This window comes from Ambystoma mexicanum, chromosome 1q, assembly GCF_040938575.1.
Source record: "Ambystoma mexicanum isolate Mex_15411 chromosome 1q, UKY_AmexF1_1, whole genome shotgun sequence".
Lineage (NCBI taxonomy): Eukaryota > Metazoa > Chordata > Amphibia > Caudata > Ambystomatidae > Ambystoma > Ambystoma mexicanum.
Window position 1 is genome coordinate 135,017,452 of NC_090922.1, and position 26,331 is coordinate 135,043,782.

At 45.4% G+C, this 26,331-nt stretch overlaps 1 protein-coding gene across 2 annotated transcripts; it reads right to left on the reverse strand.

Moving 5' to 3' along the window:
• Positions 1-2,621: 2,621 nt before the first annotated feature.
• Positions 2,622-11,602, reverse strand: LOC138525931 (uncharacterized). 2 transcript variants are annotated; one of them, XR_011283457.1, is made up of 5 exons: positions 8,512-11,596; positions 5,132-5,306; positions 4,565-4,716; positions 3,690-3,912; positions 2,622-3,546 (listed from the first exon to the last, which is right to left on the reverse strand). XR_011283457.1 is itself a non-coding variant. In XM_069636221.1 (5 exons), the coding sequence occupies exons 1-5, from the start codon at positions 8,635-8,637 to the stop codon at positions 3,338-3,340; spliced, it is 870 nt and encodes a 289-aa protein (XP_069492322.1). In that variant the 5' UTR covers positions 8,638-11,602; the 3' UTR covers positions 2,622-3,337. The 2 variants fall into 2 exon arrangements, 1 of the variants encoding a protein (XP_069492322.1); XM_069636221.1 differs by having other exon boundaries at positions 4,565-4,701; positions 8,512-11,602.
• Between the last annotated feature and the right edge of the window lie 14,729 nt (positions 11,603-26,331).

A 26,331-nucleotide genomic window follows, 5' to 3' on the forward strand; every position in this document is an offset into this window, starting at 1 on the left:
GTGTACAGCACTCAGCCTTCTTGCTGTGTAGGCATCTCCGTCTGGGCTACAGCACCCAGCCTTCATGCTGTGCAGGGCACTCTCTCTTAGTGTACAGCACTCAGCCTTCTTTCTGTGTAGGCATCTCCGTCTGTGCTACAGCACCCATTCTTCATAGTGTGTTTAATATTCCACGTGGGGCTAAAGCAGCCAGCCTTCACGCTGTGCAGGGCACTCTCTCTTAGTCTACAGCACTCAGCCTTCTTGCTGTGTAGGCGCCCCCCTCTGGGCTACAGCACCCATCACTCACAGTGTGTTAAATATTCCATGTGGGGCTACAGCACCCAGCCTTCATGCTGTGTAGGTCACTCTCTCTTAGTCTTATCAGCAAGCGGCAACATGCAGTAAGATTTCTACACTTCTGGGCTAAACTCCGCCATTGGACTTTATAGGCAAATACATAAAACGATTCCACTAAATACTATTCGATTTACTAGAAAAGGCGAGTTCCCAAAAAATAATATGAAAAGTTAGAAGTGACATCTGGTATTCTGCTCAGTGGGCTGCGTTTCACAGTGTGCTGGCTCTCCCAGCAGGCACGGTGACGTCACCAGTCCGCGCGTGCAATTTTGCAGTAGAGTAATAATAATGCCTTGAACGTATTAGAAGCGACAGCCACGTCACAACTCCACCGAAGTAAGACAGTGGTGAATGGGCTTTTATTCAGCGGGGGAAGGCCCCTACCAAAAAAATCTGGATTGAAAGTGGATTGCTACTGGATTTTCCCAAACATTTAAATCCTCTTTAAATCCTCTTTAACTCCAGAAACTCCCATTGTACTCAGAGGATTGCTTTTGGCTTCATGCACCCTGAAATATGTTAATTAGCAATCCTCAGTGGAATGCAATCCCAAAACAATCCAAGCAATCCAATCCCCAACCAATCCACTAAAAATCCAAAAACAATCCAATCCCCAAACAATCCACTAAAAATCCAAAAACAATCCAATCCCCAAACAATCCTATAAAAATCCAATCCCCAAACAATCCTATAAAAATCCAAAAGCAATCCAATCCTCAAACAATCCACTAAAAATCCCAAAACAATCCAATCCCCAACCAATCCACTAAAAATCCAAAAACAATGCAATCCCCAAACAATCCTATAAAAATCCTAAAGCAGTGCCATCCCTAAATAAATACAAAAGCAATGGATTACATCTGGCTTCCTTTTGGCTTAATGCACCCTCGTAGAGATCCAAAAGCAATGCAATGCATTCCCCAAATAAACCTTTTGAGATCCAAAAGCAATTAATGTAGTCACCAAATAATACTTTACAAATCAAAAAAACAAAGCAATCCCAAAAATATCCTTTAACAATATAGGCATTGTTTTGGTTTATGAGCGGAAATAAATTTAGGAGTTTCAAAAAATAATGTTTACTATAATCCTGAAAAGAAACGCTTAAAAAACACATTTGGTGCACCTTGTTGAATTGGGCTTTAAAAGCCTCACTGTGGCTTAACTGCTGCCCATTTTAGAGAGTTGCATTTTGAATTGTTTTTAGAACTATAGTGATGACTTATTAGGTCAGTCATTTAGGTAAAATGGCCATGAAAGTCAAGACCATGTAATGGCATATTAACTATATTTAAAAAGAGTTTTCCAAAGGTAGCGGGCGCCCCTCTCTCGCAAGAACAGACATGATAACCTGTTCAGTGGTTATTAACCACTTGAGAGTTCGCAGCCACTGCTTTTACTCACTGTGCCTTTCACAGATGGGAAATATCCATTTGCATATCAGTCTTTGTCCTGCCCAGGGGCAGTCCAGCACCGAAATACAATGGCAACTCCAATCTGAACGAGAGTACCACCAGCAACCCCATACACGTGTTTCACCCTTGTTGGGGATCATCAACCTGGGATTGGTAACCCTAGGTCTCCTGGGGGCAACCAGACGTGGTCTCCCTCTCACTGTGCTTAGAGAGGCATCAGCTTCACCTCACTGATGATCCCCAACAAGGGTGAAACACGTGTATGGGGTTGCTGGTGGTACTCTCGTTCAGATTGGAATTGCCATTGTATTTCGGTGCTGGACTGCCCCTGGGCAGGACAAAGACTGATATGCAAATGGATATTTCCCATCTGTGAAAGGCACAGTGAGTAAAAGCAGTGGCTGCGAACTCTCAAGTGGTTAATAACCACTGAACAGGTTATCATGTCTGTTCTTGCGAGAGAGGGGCGCCCGCTACCTTTGTAAAACAATTTGTAAGGAACCTGGGATTGGTAACCCTAGGTCTCCTGGGGGCAACCAGACGTGGTCTCCCTCTCACTGTGCTTAGAGAGGCATCAGCTTCACCTCACTGATGATCCCCAACAAGGGTGAAACACGTGTATGGGGTTGCTGGTGGTACTCTCGTTCAGATTGGAATTGCCATTGTATTTCGGTGCTGGACTGCCCCTGGGCAGGACAAAGACTGATATGCAAATGGATATTTCCCATCTGTGAAAGGCACAGTGAGTAAAAGCAGTGGCTGCGAACTCTCAAGTGGTTAATAACCACTGAACAGGTTATCATGTCTGTTCTTGCGAGAGAGGGGCGCCCGCTACCTTTGTAAAACTATATTTAAAAAGAAGCAACATTTTTTTTCACCACTATATTTATTAAAAAGAGCCAGAGATTCAATCGGACACTGTGTACATAGCACAAAAACACGACTGTAGCAATCCAAAACATGGGTGCTTTACAATTAAAAAATGGGTGAGAGGACCCAGAACCAGTCCAGAAAGTCAAACGAGTCCGGTGGGGGCCCAGCCCAGGGACCAAGCGAGTCCGGTGGGGGCCCAGCCCAGGGACCAAGCGAGTCCGGTGGGGGCCCAGCCCAGGGACCAAGCGAGTCCGGTGGGGGCCCAGCCCAGGGACCAAGCGAGTCCGGTGGGGGCCCAGCCCAGGGACCAAGCGAGTCCGGTGGGGGCCCAGCCCAGGGACCAAGCGAGTCAGGTGGGGGCCCAGCCCAGGGACCAAGCGAGTCAGGTGGGGGCCCAGCCCAGGGACCAAGCGAGTCAGGTGGGGGCCCAGCCCAGGGACCAAGCGAGTCCGGTGGGGGCCCAGCCCAGGGACCAAGCGAGTCCGGTGGGGGCCCAGCCCAGGGACCAAGCGAGTCCGGTGGGGGCCCAGCCCAGGGACCAAGCGAGTCCGGTGGGGGCCCAGCCCAGGGACCAAGCGAGTCCGGTGGGGGCCCAGCCCAGGGACCAAGCGAGTCCGGTGGGGGCCCAGCCCAGGGACCAAGCGAGTCCGGTGGGGCCCAGCCCAGGGACCAAGCGAGTCCGGTGGGGCCCAGCCCAGGGAGCAAGTGAGTCAGGTGGGGCCCAGCCCAGGGAGCAAGTGAGTCCGGTGGGGCCCAGCCCAGGGAGCAAGTGAGTCCGGTGGGGCCCAGCCCAGGGAGCAAGTGAGAAAAGACGAGGTTTGGCTCCTTCTTCTTAATCCGGTAGTTCCCAATTTTGTTTTGGAGGGCTTTTCTGTACTCGGCTGCAGAGAGTAATGGAAAGCCATAACATGGATAAATTCTGAAATGCCAAAAAAACATGTGTAAGAAGTTTGAAAATAGCAAGCAAAGTACTTTTTGGTTGACACATGGCTGTGAGAAATAAAGCATAGACGATGTTTACTGTATTCCCTCTAATGTGCTTTAGTAATTCCATTTATGTACCTTGTATAGCGTCCTGTCGATGACGATCCAGTGTTAACCTCCCCTTTGCTGCCATCAGTTCTTCTTTTGTGAACAAAAGATCCAGCAGCTTATTCTGTAGGTAACGTGCTGGGTTGGCGGTCTGTGATTTTCTGGCAGTTACCACAATCTCCCTCAACTTCACTGGGTTCACTAACACATCTGCAAACCTGCATGTCCCATCTGTCACAAGGGGTATTTTTCTCTGTGTACACAAAAAATGAAAAATTACTACATTTCTCAAAGCTGTCAATCTGATCAAAGCATGTCATTTCCGTAGTTGTTTCCCATTTATTTGCATAATTGGTATATTGTGAAGAAATGACCAATGTCACGTTTCCCCCATGTACAGTGCATTGGTAAAGGAGCCATACAAGCAATGCCTACCTGGAGCTACATTTGGCTCCCAGGCCAACTAATGTCGATCGCGTATACCTATGGGAACCTATGGGAATATTTAAGTAACTATGGGAATTTAACTATGTGCTTGCTTTTGCGAATTTAACTATGTGCTTGCTTTTATAACTATCTAAAAAATTAAAAATTAAATAAAAATTAGGACACCACTATATGACATTGGCAGCATAACGGGTCTTAAGTAATGGACATGTTGCATGTAGGCATATAATGAGTATTGGACGATAACCGGTGAAAACATGAGCCACAGTATTTCAGCTACCTTTTCCCACCCTTTTGACATTTGTCTAGAAGCCCTATGGCCTCATAGGAATGTTTCAGATTTGGGTGGAGACACACAGAAGCCTACAACCAATGGTATTTGGATAGAGAAAAATCCATTTATTTATTTCATAGGGGCACAAACCAACTTTTGTTTAACTCTAATGGCACTTACTTACCTCTGATGCTTTTGATGGACCAGGGTTGGGACTTAGATCGGGGAAAACTTTTTCTGTGGCTCCCGTCCGTCTCCTCTTTATCCACTGAAGGGCCAGTTCCAAGCAGTGCACAACTGCTACCTGCTGACGGGAATCCACTGTGTCCCATCACGCTGAAATAATAGCACAAATATTAATATTACACATTTTAATACAGTATACATTCTAATGACAATTACCAAGATTACAATGTAATCTTTCCACCATATTGTCATCTTTGTCTATCGGGGGCCGATCAACCTTTTCCGTTGTCCCTGATCTCCAAATGACGATTCCATGCTCCCCCCTCAAGACACTGCTCATGTCTTCATGTTCAGCGTTTTGTTCACAATGGGCTATTCCTGCGCCATTTAAGTCCTGGTGCACGTGGACTGTAATAATGGTGGTGGTGCGCTACACAAATCAAATCATAAACATTCCTATATGATTCTTAACAAATACCTCTTACATTATTGAAATACACTTTGAGAAGCTACGAGAGATTCAGATGGCCGACATAGTATCAACTAGTGACTCACAATAACTTACCACCCGACAATACAATTGTTCCAGAGTAATCCTTTTTCATAATCGCATCTTTTCCGTCGTGGTCCAGTTCTACAGTATCAAAAAAGGCACAAATGTGCCCCCTGTCATTGCCACGCAAGTCGTCAGTAATAAACTCCAACTCCTCTCTTCCCAAGTACTGAACGGTATTGGTGGTCTGAAAGACACCCAAATGTTAAATACCCAATGCAAGGCACAAATTAGTTTTCTAAATTTGAAAACAGATGTTTCATATCAACTAGTCGCCGATATAAACTTTATGAAAAATAGCAACTAGTAATTCATGCTATTTGAGCAAGGGGGGTGCGGGGGAACAAAAACAAGAATCTTACTAGGCCCAGTGACATTGAGAACGCGCAAGTGCATGGAAGAGGGAAAGGGGAAAAGTGCATGGAGGGGGGCGGGGGGTGGGAAGTGCGGAGCAGAGTAGAAACAGATACATTATAGAAAATAAATAAATAATAAAGGCAACAAACAGTGGCAGGGCAGCTGGCAAGGGCTGGGTTAAGGCGGCAGACAGGGTATGTCTGATAAGTGCACGAAGAAAAAGAGGGGGGGGCAACTGTATGGTATCCCAGTGCAAGGGGTGGCCCGGAGGCAGTTTTGGGTGCGTGGCAGGGTGAGCAGGTACCAGGGCTTCTCTAGAGACCTCATCAGATGTGACAGGGGAGAGAGAGAGGTGAGAAGAGGGGGGCCCAAGAGATCAATTACGAAACAATGTGCGCACCAGCAAGATCAATCTCTAGTATTGCATATGAGAAAACAGTCAGGAAATGGCTTTCTACCCACATCACACACTCCAAACTCACTTCCCACTACCTTGAAACTTCAGAGAGATTGCAATGTGTATAATAAACTTTCTACCAACAATGCTGTACACTGTTGTGTCACGGGAAGCGATAAAACTCGACCTTTCACCTCTTGACAAAACAGAAGTGGCAGCACATAGCATTGTTCCTAAATACACTACGAAAACTATGGTTACACTATCACCATAATATGATATACATTTCATACAAGAATGGATAACCATATGTATCATTAATATCAGTGTGTATAGGCCCATATTACCAAATCACTGTGAATTCAAGTAGATGTCCAAGGCCAAATGATAATGATGTGTTAAGCGCATTATATAAAACGAATATACATACAATATCACACACATCGCTACAGCCAGTGCTTATCTCACTGAGCTATCTCACCGGCTATAGCAAAATGAGTAATTATATGTCTCAATGTTCTCAAAGTGAGAAAGCAAATTGCACTCTGTAGTGGATACCATTCAACTGATAACAGCAGGCCATTTCATCTGCAGGTGTGGTGCAAAGCTGGCCACATGTCAAGCCTGCATGGATCTACTTTTCAGCCTTCAGTGATTGGCAAAATAGGGAAAGCAGTGCACTCACATGACATCCTGTAATCTGGGCACTCGTTACTTCATACATGCAAACAAACCTCCTGAACGATTTAGTGCTGCCTGTTACTTTTGCAATCCAATCACTTAACTGGTACTACATGAAGATAAAGCGTTATTAAAAGATTCAAAAAACACATAGCTGGTGAAATATGTACACAAAAACGATGCATCCGAGTCAAGTTACACGAAGACGTGTACACAATCACTGTGGCAGATAGCCACCTCACGCACAATAATGATCGTTTACAAAAAAATTGTTCACTCAAGATGGAATGTCGTGTGATGAGACAGTTTGGCAGAAAAAACATTATGCATACAACTTATGAAAAGTAAAATGAGACAGCAGGCATCACTCACAGGGTAAGCTACCAGGAGAGGTAGAGCAATACAGAAGAGACAGCAACTCACAGGAAGACAGAGAGAGAGAGGGTAGAAGAGGAGCCACCAGGAGAGACGTAGCAAGACAGCAGGTCACAGGGAGATAGAGACAGAGCAGAGGAGACAGCAGGCATCAGAGAGAGAGAGGAGAAGAGACAGCAGGCGTCACTTACAGGGTAAGCTACCAAGAGAGGTAGAGCAATACAGAAGAGACAGAAATGCACAGGTAGACAGAGAGAGTAGAAGAGACAGCAGGAGTCGCAGAAGGAGCCACCAGGAGAGAGAGCAAGACAGCAGAAGAGACAGCAGGTCAAAGGGAGGGAGGTGGACAGGCAGCGGGGCAATATACAGAAACAGAGCAGAAAACAATCCCTGCACCTTCAAGTGAATCTTTTACCCATATGGTTGGTGGAACAGAGATTACTGCTAGAGTAGATGGAGGTACATTTTGTAAGGAAGATCAGAACGGCAACAAAGTAGACAATCTCAGCAGCACTGCCGCTTACGTCATCTATGCCACACCAATAACACATTTTAAACCCGGCCTCTTCCACATCATCAGATTTGCACATAGAGAAATGTGAGTAGATGGAAGCTCCATGGGCCGACGGTTATTGGGTGACCTGGGGAGTTGACTATTTTAGCCCTGACTACTACCCTCATCTGCTCTCTATAACAGTGCATGAAATGTTCCAGGACCCCATTTCCATACTGGTGAAAAGCATGTGAAATGGCACTAGTAATATGCACTTAGTGCAGTCTTGCAGGTCTTTCTGTGCACACTGTAAATTAAAACATGCATTCAGCATTCCCAGGGAGCAATGTTTAAACTATCAAGTTTCCAGACCTCTTTTCTTCCGAATCTTTCAGCATATAAATTCCCAGCTGAATCCCAAAACGCCACCCCTTGCACAATTGGTCCAGGCGCTGTAAAAGCACTGGCGAGAAGGCAGTATACATATTGGCTAGCATATACCAATACAAATGTGTGTGCCCCGCAGACTGTTTACAGTGGCTTCACTTGGAGGAGGTGTGCTTCACTCCTAGCAGACCTTTAAACTTATTAAAAAACACACAGTAGCGCAAAGCATTTCACAGTGATCCTTGGAGAGTGGTTTTACGTGGTTTGCCAGGGTCTGGAGGGGCCCAGCAACATTGGGAAAGTAGCCTCTTTGCCGCCCGATCTACATGCAGATTGGTGAACTTTTCAGCTTAAAGTGTAAAGCAGCTTCATGTCTGCCGAGCGTGAAACTGCTGCCTGCACGCGCTTTCCCATTGTGATGGGCTATTGTTTGTATCCATTCTCCATTCACCTAAATTTTGCATTCCACATCATAAAAACAAATGCGGCTCACGTGCAGGGAGTCGCTTTATGTAATTCACATTGTACTCAAGCTTTCAGCCAACGCGCGCCTTTCAGACAATGCTGTTTTTGGGGAGGGGGGCGTGGGAGGCAGGTCGTCTTCCTCGTAAATCAAACATTGTATGCGTCCTAATCAAAAACATGCGCAGCGAAATGCCTCTGAATGAAGCAAGCCTAGAAGGGCATCCATCCCTTGCTTACCTTATTTTGGTGTTCATGCGTTTTGATTCCCTGGCCCACGCTGGAATCTCGGCCGCCGCCATTGCTGCTGGTGTGGTGGTGGTGGAGTCCAGTGTTTACAGGTCGGAAGGAAAAAACAAGCTGCATCTCCTTCCGAAACAAGCCCGAAACAAGCTGACTCCCATCAAAATAATCAGGAAAAAAGCAAGCGCACGCCACAAACGGTGTGGATGGCTCTCAAAAGTGAGAAACGTAGTACACTACCATAAACATAGAGAAAACACACACATCTCATGTTACAATAATTTGTTTTAATTTTAAATGCATTTTATTTTTCTGACAATTAGAATGTTCACATTATTGGCTTTTGCTCCTTCACTTCTGTTCCTTCATGTTACTATTCCCTTGTTGCCCTTTAACACAGGTGTCTCCACATCAGCCACTTGCTAACAAAGTAGGATTGGTAGCTTTTCAGTGCGGATTTAGTGTTTCAGCTCCCTCTGGCTGTCCATCTAGTGAAAACCAGTGGCTATTAACCCCTGGCTGTATTTCTTTCTCTCCATTATAATGTTTGTACCCCACACGTGCCTCACACTGTTTTCCACTCTAAGCAAGCGTGGCTGCAGCCTGCAAGGCAAAGCTGTGATTAAGATGGCTCTCAGCCACAACAGCCCGGTTGGGCAAGTGGGCAAGAGGCTTTGAAAGACTGCGCTGGGAGGGACTCGGGCTGACATTGAGGCCCAGATACTGAAATATGCGCTTAATACTGAGTCCTCGTTTGCACAGGAGCATATATTGCAAACCACATGGCCCGTGCCATTGTTTTCCCTGGCTAAACATGCTCCAATAGATATATTGTGTTCTTTGTTGGTTGTATATACTGCATCCTATACCATATGCCTCATGTTACGGGGGCTTAATGCAATAGATGCAGGTAGAATTGGTAGGAGCAACACATTACAAGCCAAGCCTCCTGTTACGGGGGGTTAAGCAATAGATGCCTTTAGAGCTGCCTGTTACTTTGCAATCCAATCACTCAACTGGTATTACATGAAGATAAAACGTGATTAAAAGATTAAAAAAACACATAGCTAGTGAAATATGCAAAAAAAATGATGATATGATGCATCTGAGTCAAATTGAACGAAGATGTGTACAGAATCACCGTGGCAGATAGTCATCTCACGCACAGTAAAGCATGTTCGTTTAAAAAAAATGTGTGCACTTAAGATGGAATGTCGTGTGATGAGACAGTTTGGCAGAAAAAACATTATGCAAACAACTTACGAAAAGCAAAATGCATTTTTGCCACACCAAAAAACGCGGTCTGTTAATTTAACATAAATGATTTGTAAAAAATGGAAGGAGCTCAAACCCCCTCCCCACGGGTTCCCCGTTAACGTCTCAGCAAATAAATGAAATCCACCCCTAAGCAGATCAACCCCGCTGTCTGCTCCAGATCGCAGGCCCTCCGAAGCCGCCCCCCAACCCCCACACATGTAGAAAAATACGTATTCACTGAAAATACTGCCTCAGTTGCTGCAGATCTCCCCACCGCGCTAGGTGACTGTGGGCTAAGCCTTTGAGCCCCTATGCAGGAAACATGTTTACTTTCTGAACTTCATAAGATCCTTTTCACCATGCATGAAGTGGCAGGATCGAGTTACCGGTAATGTGAATCTCGATTGGACACAGTCGCTGCAATGCAGGCAATCACACAAACAGTGCCGCGAGCAGTGCGCGCGAGGACCGCGATGCCGGTGCAATATAAGCACAGACTATCCCACAGGCAGCAGCTTGCAGGGATAGCGCGGACCCGCGATGCGCATTAATGGCGTTGCGATCACACGGCCGCCGGCACATTGCTTAAACAAAGAGCCTGCTATTAATGTGCAGTGGCCGACTGGAGATTTGTGGAAGCATACTGCATGGAGAGTACAGGCTGTAAATCACTTTAAGGTATTGTATTGTTTGTTTATATAGCGCCTATACACAGGAAAGTGGTTCAAAGCACTCAAGGAGGGTGGGAACAAGAGGAAAATCGATGATAATAGTCTGCACAAGCAGAGTAAGTGCGTAAAATGCATGTAACGGTTGAGACACAGCAAATAGGCCTGACGACAATTCTGCAGTTTTGCAAGTGCAATTAAGGGGAGAAGAAAGGGGAGAACAGACGATCTTCAGGCATATGCATTTGGATTGTGCAAGTGCATAGAGTGTAACAGGGAGGGGAAGGTCCAAGTGCACCCAGTCAGTGGAGACTGGGGTAAGTGCAGAGAGAACCACACTCTCTGGTTATTTCTAAGTGCCTTGAAGGTGAGTGGGTGAAGGGCCCAGTGGCAAATGCGAGAGAGGACTGGCAGGAGTGCCTGGGACCTGTGAGACTCAGAGATACACCAGGTGGCCAGTTAGCAAGTTTCTAAATATCTTCCTTCTCGAGCTCTTCGCTCATCTGCCTCCAACTCCCACAGGGTCAGTTGTTTCTCCAAGCAACGAGTTGGTGGTAAATCTCTTTCTTTGGCTGTGGCCTTCCTCTAACAGCCTCCCTGCCTCTCTAAAAAATTGAGGAGAACCATCTCTGTTTCTGGAAGCACCTCAAGACCATCTTCTTTGCTTCTGATCCATCTGACAGATTGCGTACGTTTTAAAGGCCCGCTGTATATCAATAATTGTTTTATTTTTGAAGATTTGATTGGCTTTCTGTTAAAAAATATTCATGCTAAACAAGGTGTTGACATGCACCGCCAAGTCGATATGACCTAGATTAAGAAGCAGCGGATTCTTTTAATTGGCTAAGGAAATCCACACAGCTTGCAAAGACAAAGGGCCTCATCACGAGTTGGGTGGTATCCCCGGCGGTATTACCACCTGGACTATTAGCGTTACTGCCAACCCCCCATCGCTATTAGTGCCGGATGACAGGTTTGGCTGAAACAGTAAGTTCCCATTCCCCATTGGGCCCATTCGGGAAGTCCCCATTCCCCATAGGGCCAAAAATCAGCAAAATCGCGGCAGCAGCAATAGCGTTGCCGCCGCATGTAAGGGTTACCGCCAAACTCGTGATGAGGCAGAAAGTGTTGTCACCATTACTTCATTGTGCATTCTACTACTGACGGCTTTTTAAATGAAAGTGGGGAGTAAAAAAACTGCTTTAAGAAGAACTGTGCTATTAATGTGTGCAGGATGTTAAGTAAAAGAAATGTTGACATCTGCCAAATATGTTTTATGAAAAGAAAATGACAAATATTAAATAAAAAGAACTGTAACTGTTACATGAGATTTGTAAGGTCTTATGTTTTAAATCAAAACATCCTTTCAAATTTAATGCATACCAATTTTAGTCTGACTAGATCCTATTTGATTATTATTGAATTTATTAAGTGCAGGTCAAGCTTCGAGAAACAGCAGAGTGCTTTACAGAGGTATACAACAATACAGATGGATAACAGAGCAGTTTTCAGAGGAAAGAATATAACAGGTACGCAGCTGGGGGTGGTATATAGAGGAGCACAGAGGAGGGGTACAGCTGTACCGGGTGGCAGGCAGGAGATAGGCGGCCACCCGGTACAGCGAGCCAGGTGGCGCGATGGGAGGTATGACCGAGGTGTTAGCCATTCCTTCTACCCATTGCTGCAAATTGGTATACCCTGAATGTTAGCGACTAGGCATTATCTAATGGAGAAATTAGTTAAGTGCAGTTGGATTTGTAATTTGCACCAATAAAATGCAAAATGAATAAAACCTAATCTCTGCGAAATGTTTAATCAGATTAAAATGCTAAATAACGGCTACCAGCGTCGAAACTAGTTTGACATTATGTTGCCAACATGTAAATGCAGTAAAAATGTGTGTCTATGTTACTGGATTGTTTTTACAGAGATACAAGTTGGAAAAAATCTAAAATAAATCTTACAATCGATACTTGTTTGTAAAATAATCCAAAACAAATGCAGTAAAAATGTGTAGTGTTGCTGGATTGGTTTTTATTGAGAAACAAGTTAAAAAAAAATAAAAGAAAATCCACCACTTTAATAGCAAGCAATCCTTGCTTCAAAAAATCCAAAATAAATCCTGTAAACATGCTGCCTGCCAATTTGTGTTAGTGGATTGTTTTTACTGAGAAACAAGTCAGTAAAACTCCTAAATAAATCCTGTAGAAATGACTGCCTGCCAATTAGTGTTAGTGGATTGTTTTTACTGAGAAACAAGTCAGTAAAACTCCAAAATAAATCCAGTAGAAATGCCTTCCAGCCAATTAGTGTTAGGGGATTGTTTTTACTGAGAAACAAGTCAGTAAAACTCCAAAATAAATCCTTTAGAAATGCCTGCCTACCAATTAGTGTTAGTGGATTGTTTTTACTGAGAAACAAGTCTGTAAAAATCCAAAATAAATCCTCCGACCCAAGACAAATAAATCCTTGCTTGAAAAAATCCCCAAAAAATCCAAAATAACTCCCAAAAAAATCTGCAGCTTGAAAACAATCCAGAAGCAATCCCAAAACAATCCAAAAAGTGGATTTCTTTTTTACTAGGGGCGTCCACAGGTCATAGCTACGCATGTGCCCATTGAGGGCTCGGTGCGGAGACTGGCGGGTAAGGAGCCTAAAACACCGCCATTTTCAGAAAACGGCGGTATCAGTACGTTTGACAATAAAGGCTGTTTAGTCCACATCAGCCTTCCCCGTTCCTGGAATCTGCACAGGCATGACACGTCCATTCCCAGAGAAGGGAAACCTCTCCAGTAGAGACAGGCGGATGCCCTTAGAAACCCCAGGCATCACCAGCTTTTCTGTGCAGGATGGAGAGTTGCACAAAGGATTCAAGCCCTTGCCACTCTTTTCCTTCTCGTGAATCATGTTGTCTGCCAGTTAGTTTTGGCTGTTAGGTGGCAATATGCCTATAAGCCAAAACCATTCACATAGGAGGTGAAGATGGAAAAGAAATGGGACGTGCGAAGGGACTGCCTGTGCATGTTATTTGGCATTTCAACCACCCATTAATTATGGCCATGCTAGCAGAAAGATAGCTCAGGGGCAATGTGCTGGTCTTGGAAGCCAGACAACATTGAGCAGCACGGGTCCAATACCCGGTCCTGTGCTTGGTGGCTGGAGTCGGGCATGAAGCGCAATATAAAAGTCCAATTTAATTTTTTTATTTTTTAAGTCCTCATAGGAATTCCCAATGACTACTTGCCCCTGCCCCCCAAAACGCACACACCTGGGATCTTTATGAGCTGTGATTTCTGAGCAGTCCACTTGAAGGCAATGACTTAATTATGCAATAAACCCCAACGAGCGGGGGCATTACTAGGCCAGATAATGGCCCAGGCAAGTTAGAAACCTAGGGGTTCCTTGCTATTGTTATCCCGGCACATTGTGCTTGCCACTTCTTAACTGTAGTCCCTTCTCCCTTTCCATGGCAGTTCAGTGACAGAGCTGCGCCGGTAACACAGAGTTTTCCCGGTACTGGCACGGGACAAAGAAGTGCAAAGTATGTGGGGTGGGAGGGTGGAAATTGGGGTTGGGATGGGGGGATGAGGGCAAAGAGGTACATGGGAAAACTTACCTGATTCCCAGCAGGGAAGATGGTGGCCTCCCGCTTCTGAGGAGGTTCGGAGCAGGGTTTTTACCACTTGATTTATGAGCACTATGTGTGTACGTACATCTGGTCCTTGCACTGAATTCCTGTTAAAACATGCTTTGGCAATGCCAACCTCTTTAGCTGTTCTATACGCATCAGATAGGCATTTGCCAAGCTCTGCCATGACATGTCCAGGTACTAACAACGTTGGGAGCTTTTACCATCTTGTGGCCAGGTAGTAGTGCCATGATGACAGTGCCTTTTCTAAGAAGCTTTGACATGTTAGCTTTGACATGGCTTGTTTTCAGCCCTGCAGTTCTTGCAAAACCAGTAGCTGAAAACAGAACTTCTAAAGGTGATGTGATGAACCTAGTATTGGCAAGCAGATGTGAGGAACTTCACAATCCATTTAAAATGAAGATGATGCATTCCACACAGCAGCCTTGACCCCATCATCCCAGCCCTGACACCCCCATACCGGACATGACACCCAATGTATGACCCGCATCCGTTCGAAAAAGAGACTCTGAGATCAGTAGCACTCCAGCAGCCATCATAACAGTGCATGCAATTGCTTTTAAGTAATGTCTGTGGTATTAAAGTGCTCAACAAGCAAAATGCTTGACTTAATCTCCCTGTGAGACGAACCCTAATCAGTAAAACGGGCACAGTGTTTCTAAGATCAGACTGATGTTTCCAAAGCAAGACATGCATAGGTGCTTATATGTTACTATATGTATATAATGCATAGAGGTTCTGGGTGGATCCCCAGTTAAATGGGGGTTGCACTAGTGGGTTAAGCATGGGCAGCTGCGATCTGCGCCCCACCTGCAGATCACATAATTGTCTCTTATAGACATCAGCTCCACCTTTCATCCTGCCATGGTCATCACACGGAGAAGCTTTTTCTAGCAGCAGCGGGTGTGTGGCAGTTCAGTGTGCAGGGGTGAAATTGTCTACAGGGATATCGCGAGATTTCCCAGCGGGCCTCTGCGTCAAGGCCCCCTTTCGCGCGGGTCCAGACACGGCGGCCATGGTTTTCTGTTCCTCTAACCCACTTTATCAGGCTCCCTTCCCCCTCCCATCCACCACTCCTCACCCGCCACCACATCCCTTTGAACTAAGGTATTTGCATTAAAGCTTCCGGTTCTTATTCGTCACTCTTAAGGCATATCACAGATCAGTTTTCTGACGCGTTTGTCAACGTTTGAATACCGAAGTGTAACAATGGTAGCACATTTTCAGAGGCTTTGGGCTTGTTTATGACATCCACTTGCAGTCGATAATATGCGACCATTTTGAAAAACATGCCTAGGGTCACCCTGGCTCAGTGTGAAACAGTTCGAGCGGCGCCAGCCATTTTTAAAAAACGTAATACGCTATCAACCTTTATTCTAGTCTCAGTACACGTGTTGACAACACACATGTCTACCATGCATTTTGAAAGTGGGCCATATGGCTGCAGCCCTGCGTTCCCCCCACAGTGAGCAATATTAGTGCTCCCATGTGGAACTAAACGTGCTATTCCTCCTCTCTTAGGTCTGAGGCTGCTGAGTGCTTTGGCAATGGCACTAGGTGTGAATGATCATTACCAAATTGCACCAAAGCAAAGACAGCAGCTTGGCACACACCACGGCCACCTTAAAATGGCACCCACCACAAGTTCTGGCACTGCAGTTTCCCGGTGGTGGTTGGACTTTGCAATGGTACACACCTATTGTTAGCTGCCTTGATGGTGTTGGCGGGCAGAAGAAAAAGGTAAAAGTCACAGCATCACCAAGATAGAGACTAGACTGAAATGGAGAAGATTCCAAATAAATGATGTTTCCTGCTTGTCGTGCAGATCGTTAACCCGGTTTTAGACATGGCGCTTAAGGTCAGCATGCCAAAATAGTCCCCCCTTCGCCCTGTGAAAAAGAATCGCCTGTTGTGTTGCGCCCACGCCTCCCACAACACAAAACCCATCATTTCTGTACCACGCCTCCCACAACATAAAACCCATCATTTCTGTCCCTTTTTAGCAATATATGATAAAGTGAGGTTAAGTGATGTGTCCAGGATCTTTGGCTAGTTAAGCAAAGGAGTCTATACTTCACGCCAGATCCCTGTGGGAGCCCTCTGCCACTCCAGGCGCCTCAAAATAACGTGTGCTGATAAAAAATTCTATTTTGATGAGCACCTAGAAATAGCGTTTTTCTACTTCTAGGCACAGAGGCACAATGTAACATGTACTAGCAGTAGCTGTATAATTATTTTGAGGTTTCTACAGTAGAGAGTAGTTCCCAGCTGGGCGCTATGCTGCCTTCTTTTCATTTTTCACTTTTTAAAAGACTTTCCTTTCCCATTATTTGCAGGAAAAATGTTTAATGCAGGAAAAATATGTCCAATCGCTATTTTCGCAAGGCCATATATTTGTTTGTACGCCCCCAGTAGACAGGGATGGACTGCGAACTAAACGAGGCACTGGAAATAATTTTCAAAGTTGCCCCATATTACTCATTTTCTGCAAGCCCAACCCTTTTTCTATCAGAAAATGTGGAAATAGCACACAAAAGAGGCCCAGAGTGCAGAGTCCTACCGAGAAATCTCCAGAGTTCCCTATAGGCCAGTCCACCCCTGCCAGTAGAGCAGCAGGACTGATCACAAGAGGCCATCTGCACGGGGAACAAATCTCCAGAGTTCCCGTTAGGCCAGTCCACCCCTGCCAGTAGAGCACCAGGAATGATCACAAGATGCCATCTGCACAGGAAAGAAATCTCCGTAGTTCCCTATAGACCAGTCTACCCCTGCCAGTAGAGCACCAGGAATGATCACAAGATGCCATGTGCATGGGAAAGAAATCTCCAGCGTTCCCGATAGCCCAGTCCACCCCTGCCAGTAGAGCACCGGGAATGATCAGAAGATGCCATCTGCATGGGGAAGAAATCTCCAGAGTTCCCTATAGCCCAGTCCACCCCTGCCAGTAGAGCACCAGTAATGATCACAAGATGCCATCTGCACGGGAAAGAAATCTCTGTAGTTCCCTATAGACCAGTCCACCCCTGCCAGTAGAGCACCGGGAATGATCACAAGATGCCATGTGCATGGGAAAGAAATCTCCATAGTTCCCCATAGCCCAGTCCAGCCCTGCCAGTAGAGCACCGGGAATGATCACAAGATGCCATCTGCACGGGGAAGAAATCTCCAGAGTTCCCTATAGGGCAGTCCAACCCTGCCAGTAGAGCACCGGGAATGATCACAAGATGCCATGTGCACAGGAAAGAAATCTCCAGAGTTCCCTATAGCCCAGTCCACCCCTGCCAGTAGAGCACCGGGAATGATCACAAGATGCCATCTGCACGGGGAAGAAATCTCCAGAGTTCCCTATAGGGCAGTCCAACCCTGCCAGTAGAGCACCGGGAATGATCACAAGATGCCATCTGCACGGGGAAGAAATCCCCAGAGTTACCTATAGGGCAGTCCAACCCTGCCAGTAGAGCACCGGAATGATCACAAGATGCCATGTGCACAGGAAAGAAATCTCCAGAGTTCTCTATAGACCAGTCCACCCCTGCAAGTAGAAAACCGGGAATGATCACAAGATGCCATCTGCACGGTGAAGAAATCTCCAGAGTTCCCTATAGGGCAGTCCAACCCTGCCAGTAGAGCACCGGAATGATCACAAGATGCCATGTACACGGGAAAGAAATCTCCAGAGTTCTCTATAGGCCAGTCCACCCCTGCCAGTAGAGCACCGGGAATGATCACAAGATGCCATCTGCACGGGGAAGAAATCTCCAGAGTTCTCTATAGGCCAGTCCACCCCTGCCAGTAGAGCACCGGTAATGATCACAAGATGCCATCTGCACGGGGAAGAAATCTCCAGAGTTCCCTATAGGGCAGTCCAACCCTGCCAGTAGAGCACCGGAATGATCACAAGATGCCATGTGCAGAGGAAAGAAATCTCCAGAGTTCTCTATAGGCCAGTCCACCCCTGCCAGTAGAGCACCGGGAATGATCACAAGATGCCATCTGCACGGGGAAGAAATCTCCAGAGTTCTCTATAGGCCAGTCCACCCCTGCCAGTAGAGCACCGGGAATGATCACAAGACGCCATCTGCACGGGGAAGAAATCTCCAGAGTTCCCTATAGGGCAGTCCAACCCTGCCAGTAGAGCACCGGAATGATCACAAGATGCCATGTGCACAGGAAAGAAATCTCCAGAGTTCTCTATAGGCCAGTCCACCCCTGCCAGTAGAGCACCGGGAATGATCACAAGATGCCATGTGCACAGGAAAGAAATCTACAGAGTTCTCTATAGGCCAGTCCACCCCTGCCAGTAGAGCACCGGGAATGATCACAAGATGCCATGTGCACAGGAAAGAAATCTACAGAGTTCTCTATAGGCCAGTCCACCCCTGCAAGTAAATAACTAGGAATGATCACAAGATGCGAGGAACAATATTATTGCTGCGGAATTCTCTGTGGGTTAAGTCTGAAAATATAGGATGCTACTGATTAGGACAAGGAGATATGACATTTCTCAGGGTTAAAAGTCTTCCTGCTGTAACAGTTTCCCATAATGTGGCAGAAAGGTTATGGGAGATTTCCCTATCTCATGTCACATTTGTGTTATTACTGTATGTATGTTTGGAACATATTGTGTGCATTATTTAAAGAAGAAACTGGATGCTTTGATATTAGCCATGACAAATGTATAGGATGTATTGGAACTTTTGGCCGGAATTGTGCCTTTATTTTCTTTGAGCCATGTCTAACAGTTAAGCGCCTTATGGGGAGCACTGCCAGGAGTGTACAGTGTATTAATATACCCTACTCTGCAGAATGCTGTTATCTACCTATACCTATAGTGCTGAAAATGTCCATAGGATACAAGGATTTATCGACCTCTATAGAATGCAATCTTGTACACTGTTGATAGAGTCCTATTGAATATCAATGTCTATAGCCTAGAATCATGACCATGTCTATAGAATGCAATAGAACAACCGTGCCTTTAGGAACAATCGTGTGCTAATGTCCATAGAATGCAATGGTGTACCTAGAACCAATCATGTACCACTGTCTATAGAATGCAATGGTGTACCAGTGCTCTTAGAACCAATCATGTACCAGTGTCTATAGAATGCAATGGTGTACCAGTGCTTTTAGAACCAATCATGTACCAGTGTCTATAGAATGCAATGGTGTACCAATGCCTTTACAACCAACAATGTACCTCTGTCTATAGATTGCACCGGTGTATCAATGCCTTTACAACCAGTAATGTACCACTGTCTATAGAATGGAACGTGTACCATTTCCTTTACAACCAATCATGTGCCAGTGTCTATAGAATGCAATGGTGTATCAATGCCTTTACAACCAATAATGTACCAGTGTCTATAGAATGCAATGGTGTACCATTGCCTTTACAACCAGTAATGTACCGCTATCTATAGAATGGAACGTGTACCATTTCCTTTACAACCAATCATGTGCCAGTGTCTATAGAATGCAATGGTGTATCAATGCCTTTACAACCAATAATGTGCCAGTGTCTATAGAATGCAATGGTGTACCATTTCCTTTACAACCAATAATGTACCACTGTCTATAGAATGGAACGTGTACAATTTCCTTTACAATTTATCGTGTACCGCTGTCTATCGAATGCAATGGTGTACCAATGCCTTTACAACCAATAATGTACCACTGTCTATAGAATGCAATGGTGTACCATTGCCTTTACAACCAATCATGTGCCAGTGTCTATAGAATGCAATGGTGTATCAATGCCTTTACAACCAATGATTTACCACTGTCTATAGAATGCAATGGTGTACCAATGCCTTTACAATCAATAATGTACCACTGTGAATGGAATGGTGTACCATTGCCTTTACAACCAGTAATGTACCACTGTCTATAGAATGGAATGGTGTACCATTGCCTTTACAACCAGTAATGTACCACTGTCTATAGAATGGAACGTGTACCATTTCCTTTACAACGTATCATGTACCGCTGTCTGTAGAATGCAATGGTGTACCAATGCTTTTACAACCAATAATGTGTGAACAGTGGATGCCCTCTACTGTGGATGCCAAGCACAGGGAACACCTGGAGAGTAGGGATACGATGATAGCGGGTGATTTAGAAACCTGGATGCTTTGAAAATGACAGCTCTTGCACACAGGGTTACGCAGGCCTGCGGATGACCTGGAGTTGCTTGGAGGGGATTCAGCGGGACGCTGGGCTGGAAGTCTTCACTCTGTTGGCATGAGATGGAGCTGTGTGTGGGTTGGGTGTAGGATCAGTGATCCACGTGGTTACATGATCAGGAACCAATCACCAGCCTGCCAGTTTTGATAATAATGTCTCTTGGATCTAGGGATAGGTGGGCTCTGGGATGTTTTAAGTGGTCTGGAAGGGTTTGAGAGGGGAGCTGTACCAGCAGCCGTCACCTTTGTGAGAAAGGGAGAGAGCTGAATATGTGGGTAGCCAGTGTCCAGGAAGATTCCCACAAGACAGTTAGCGAGAAGGAGTGTTTGGGGAATTGAATATAGCTCACTGTACCTTTCACAAAGAAGGAATAACCATTTGCATATTAGTCCTTGTCCCGCCCACTTGAGCTGTCCAGCCCAGAAATGCTATGGCAATCCTTTGAACAAGAGTACCAACAGCAACACCAGACACGTGTTACGGTCTAGTCAGGCCTCATCAGTGAGGTGGAGCTGTGCTTCTCTGATACGATACCTCATTTATAACGTGTCTGTACACAAGTGTTTCTAGGCGCGACAAGACATGGGAGGGAAGACAGACAGAGGACAAGAGAAACAATCTTACTAGGCCTTGTGTCATTCAGATCGTACAAGTGAGAGAATGAGAAGTGCAAGGGGAAAGGGGGTGAGTGCAAGGGAGAGGGGAGGGGAAAACAGGGCAGCAATGCTCTCAGTAAGTGCAGCTATGGCAGCATGGCTCTGGGTAGTGCAAGGAGAAAAAGAGACTCTAGGGTTACAGTTACAGCCCCTAAGTGTGTGGTAGACCCGGAGCCAGTGCAAGGGTGACTGATCAAGGAAGCGCCTGGTACCCAGTGCGTCTCTGAGGGTAGCCAAGCAACCAGTCGGTACAGCAGACAGGTAGGTCAGCAGGGGAGGGAGAGAGAGAAAGCAGTAGTGGTTTGTTGAGTGGTTCAAGGATTGAAGGGCCACAGGTCTGTGATCTAGATTGATAATGTTGGCTCCTAATGGGCATCTTGCATGAAGTATCATCAGAAATTGCTTGAGCGAATGTTATTGGTGTCTAGTTAGGATTTCCAAAGCAGAGTTGGTGGGCAAGGATTGTGCAGTTTTTGCAATGACTATTAAAGCACTGAGGTTGGCCACTGCTGTTTTGCATCCACTCGAGCTTCCCGGAAAATTCATGATCCAAGTTAGTGCTTGGTAAAGGGTGACCCGTTCCGGTGCTAGGAAGGGAAAAGAGGTTTGCTACAGTGGTTGTAGACAATACGTCGAAGTGGTTTGAGGTGGAGCCTTTGCAGAGATTATTCAAAAGCGAAGGTTTCCCAGGTGGGATTGTCACTGGCAACAGTGTACAGATAACTTTGGTCATTGCAAGAGAATATTTGGAGGATTGCAAGCCCTAGAGCACTGTGCAACCTACAATGTAAGGGTCTAATTGAATGTGGGAACAGGGTGACCAAGGACAATACACAGTCATGCCTGGCAAGCAGCCGGGATCAGAGAATGTAGCTGAAGTGTAAGTTGTTTGTACCGGGATGTAACCGTTTGCCATGATGAGGATTTAGAAAGTGTTGGGTGAAATGTGTACTATTGTACTTGCTATAGAAAAGGTGAGGTTTTGCATGAGACAACAGCAAACAAAGTAGAAGACGTATTATTTTGAAAAGCATAGTAAAAGACAATGGAGGTTGTGATTGGTCTGAAATCTCTGCAAGGTTGACAAGGAATTCCTATTGTACTTAACAGTAGTCAAGGTTGGTCGTCAGCCCTGTGAGCCAAGCAGTCAGGCGTGGCAGCTGTTGATGAGGAATTTTGGGGTGGTTGGGAAAGCATAGGTGGGAGAGACAATGATGTTGACGCAGAAGGTGGCCAAGGTGTAGTGGGTACGTGTGAAACACGTCAAGGTCAGCATAATAGTTGCATGGGCACACCACGGTTACAAACCTTCTGTTCCACTTTGTCACATTTTTTTTAAATAATAAGCATTTATAATTGGTACATGTCACCTGTTTTTTGTTAAATAAACAGATGTATCATAGTTTATACTTGCACTGTGTCTGTTCCTTTCAAGAGCCTACAGTTGGTAACAGAGCAGTGGCGCGTTTACTGGTGATGTAAAGCAGGGAATGTGAAATGCTGTTGGGGATTCCATGGGTCAATAACTGTGACCCATTGATCACTGCTGGATGAGCAGAGGCTCACCCTGTTGAGGAATGTTTACCAATAAAGCTTGAACCTTTGCTGTGTGTCTCCCATTATTTGGTCATCTCCCCACACCCATCTTAGAAACCTTTTGGCTAAGAATCTCATTCAGAAAAGTGATGAGGGACCATTGCTGTTGCCCTGGGACCAACACATTGTGAGCACCTGTGCCAACATTTATGGTCCACAGTCACTCAAATGAAAGGTGGAGCAGAAAACATTATTTCTCCGGCATATGTGGGGTTTGTGGGGCCGCCTGGATTCGTTCGGATCTGCGTACCCACGAGACTAACCTGCAAACTGGCGGTGAAAACCTCCAAATACACAGAAATATGCAAAACCACTATGGACTGTTACAGATTTTGTCTGGGGAGATACATCTAATCTTGTGGTGTTCTTTTATTGTGGTAAAATGGTGGTAAAGCATGTATTGTGGTAATGCCCTATATAGAGTGATAATGCTCCCCTCAGAATACCCTAAAACCTGTATTTCATCCCAGGGTCTCCCTAAAGGAAAGTTACCAGACTTATTACACTTGGATTTTGGCAGTGTCACTTGTTGTTCCCAGCAACTTATCTATGAGGCTGGGCTAATGCCTTGATGGCAGATCTGTTCAGCTGTAAACTTGCCAAATGAAATACCGCACACTCACTCACTAACTACAGAGCCCACAAGAGATAATTCTCATGAAAACCTTTACCATTACACAGTTGCCTTTTTTGTCAGATTAAATACAATGACCCAAATGCCATGAAAGGTTTCAGACATTAAATGATTTTTATAATGTGTATTTATCTTGACAGATAACTTACCACTTGTACACTACAACCATTACATGAAATATATTTATCAGTGCAAATGTGGAGAAGCAGAAAGAAAGAAAGAAAGAAAGAAAGAGAGAAAGAAAGAAAGAAAGAAAGAAAGAAAGAAAGAAAGAAAGAAAGAAAGAGAGAAAGAGAGAAAGAAAGGAAAAGAAAAGAAAAACAATTTAAAAAATAAACACAACTCAATAATAGAATGAACTGTAGTCAGCTCACCCCGACCTTGGATTGTGGGACTTTGCAGAAGTCACGCTTAATAACAAAATATTTAAACTTTTAGAAATGCAATTGCTTGTGGCATTGAAACATTATACATGAAAGTAGCCCCCTCCTGGCAAAACAAAAAAACGACATCCATTCAAGCATGCTCTCACTTTTCGACTGGCGTATTCTCCTCGCACCCGGGAAGTTTCTTGCTCTGCTATCTCTGGAGCAACCCTCTGTATCGATTTGGCAGCAAATAGAGTGTCACGACCTCCACACACTCCAGCAGCCCACAGGAATGACACGATTTCTACGCCAGGATAGCTGCTTCCCCAGTGTCTTGCAGTCTCCTGCTATATCCCAGTAAGTTTCTGCAGCTCTGCTCTGCCAGTCTCCTGCTTGTCTCCTGCTCGTCTGACTACACCCCCTCTCTCCCTTGAATTTAAATGCTATCCCTATCAATCAACACCCCTGTCAATCAACAGGACCTGCCCCTCTGTGTTGAACATGCACACATCATCCGAGTGAACTCAGTAGTTTTCCCCTTAAAGGATAGTGTTACCAACCTATCTGCAACAATTTCTTCTTGTGCATACAATGGTGCTTTTGAATCACTGCATATTTCAGCCTCCCAGTTTGAGCAATGCTGAATGAGATCACATAGCCAGGAAAATGTATTTGCACGTTTTGTCTCCATTGTAAAGAAGCACCTCACTTTTGACGTCTCATCTGAGCCCATTTTGCACTGATTTGTTAATGACAGGCTACAAATTATGGGGAATGGGTTGTTAATTGATTAGTACAGGTTAGTGTGTACGTACATAGTGCACACCAGACAGATGAAATGTTACCCTGCACTCTTAGCATTTAAAAACATGTGCTCACTGCACGAATGTGTGCCTTTCATTTGCAATGTGCACCAGCCATTCATGATGTCTGTATTTTCCACATGAACCCCTTTCCACTATTTACTGCTTCCTCTGTGTTCCTACAGGACTCCAGGAGGAGAAAGAAAGAACACCCCTTGTCTAACTTGCAAGTACTGACAACTTCAGAAACATCATGATGTTAGCAAAGGCAGGCAGACATTTCTGCTATTCAAACAACTAAAGGAGAATCCAAAATTGCTGACAGTTTTCCTATTGCCTTAGGCCAGCCCCCTGGCAGACAACGTGACATTATGCACGTTGCACAATTTGGAGACAGACCAGCAACTGTAGCACAGGCGCAATCAATGATGAAAAGTAACAGCCAAGGGGAGAAAGAATGGCCTTAAAAAGGCAGCCAGCCCAGACAGGGAGTGTCAGTCTGTGGGAGAGCAGCAAAGAGGAAGACAGTAGACCCTGGGAGACCCCAAGCGTGGAGACTTGGAAACAAAGAGGCCAGAGAAGGAGCATTGGAAAGTAGTAAAGTGAGAGAAGCAATTGAAGATTTGTGATTAGAAAAGAGAGATTTTGTGAAGATTGGGCGAGGGAAGCTTTTGAGAAGAAAGGAAAAGATGTGATTGGGAAGAAAGCTACTGAGTTGGCGTGGGAGGGGAAGTTCGGGTCAATGATAGAGAGAGAGAGAGAGAGAGAGAGAATAGTTTGGTGCAGGGACAAAGGGTTACCACATGTGAGAGTGAGTCATGAGGCAAGGGGTATTATGTAGGAAAGGAAAGAGGGGATGTAGTAAAAAATAGTGGGTTAATTAGGGAACAGCAAGAAAGAGGTACTGTTATGAGAAAGACGTTTAGGATACAGGTGGCAAGAAGATGCTGCTGAAGAAAAGAGAGGGGAAGATACCAAAAGGGAGAGATACAGGAGAAAGATCATTGGAGATACTACAGGGAAGGATATCATTTGGGAAAAAGTGAGTGATTTTTGTAAGGAGAAGGAGGAAGACAACCAGAGAATGGAAGACACTTGGGGACAGAAAAAGAGACAGCATGGAGAGTGGCTGAAAGCCTAAGGGAGGTATGGGCATGTACCTCAATAATGAGCATTGGAGGCATGAGAGGCATGAGAGGCATGGGAGGCATGAGAGTCATGAGAGGTATGAGAGGCATGAGAGGCTTGCCACATGGACAGAGATGACAGAGAGGTCTCAGAGAATCCCGGGGATCTGAGGCATAGTGCAGAGGCAGGAGAGGAAACGGCATTGCAAGGTTATGCTGAGGGACAGGGAGGCCAGCCTAGGAGTACACAGGGTGGAAATAGAGCTAATAACAAAACCAAAGACAAGGCAGGCTGACAGGGAGGAGTATGGCCATGCTTCACCACCAAGCCCCACCAGGGTGCTCCAAATCCTCTTGAAAATGCTGAGCTGGAACCCTGCTTAACGGGAGGTTGTTGCTGGCCTGGCAGGGAGGACTGTGATATGTTATGATATGTCATTAATAACGTGCCTGTACACAAGTGTTTCAAGGTGTCACAATACAAGGGAAGGACGACAGAGGTATGACAAGACAAACAATCTTACTAGGCTTTGTGCCATTCAGATCGTGCAAGTGCTGTGACATAAAGGAGGAAGGGAGAAGGGGAAGTTCCAGGGAGTGGGAAGGGGGGAGGTGCAATCAGGCAGCTTTGCTTTGAGTAAGAGCAGTCAGGGCAGCCTGGCCCTGGGTAAGTGCAAGGAGGCAGGGGACTGTGGGTAACAGTTACAGCCCCTAAATGCTTGGTAGCCCAGAGGCAGTGCAGGGGAGACTGATCATGTAGGAACCTGTCACCGAGTACACTCTGAGGTTAGCCAAGCAACCATTCGGCACAGGAGACAGGTAGGTCAACAAGGGAGCGAGAGAGAGAAAGCAGTGTAGACAATTTAGGTTATG

What these genes read in the sequence shown, in the direction of transcription:
- LOC138525931 (XM_069636221.1), bottom strand. Translation starts at nt 8,637, where the DNA reads ATGCAGCTTGTTTTTTCCTTCCGACCTGTAAACACTGGACTCCACCAC. An exon ending in AACAATTGTATTGTCGGGTG is followed by an intron (nt 4,702 to 5,131) that starts GTAAGTTATTGT and finishes GATGGGACACAG; the next exon opens with TGGATTCCCGTCAGCAGGTA. An exon ending in TCGACAGGACGCTATACAAG is followed by an intron (nt 3,547 to 3,689) that starts GTACATAAATGG and finishes TTGGCATTTCAG; the next exon opens with AATTTATCCATGTTATGGCT.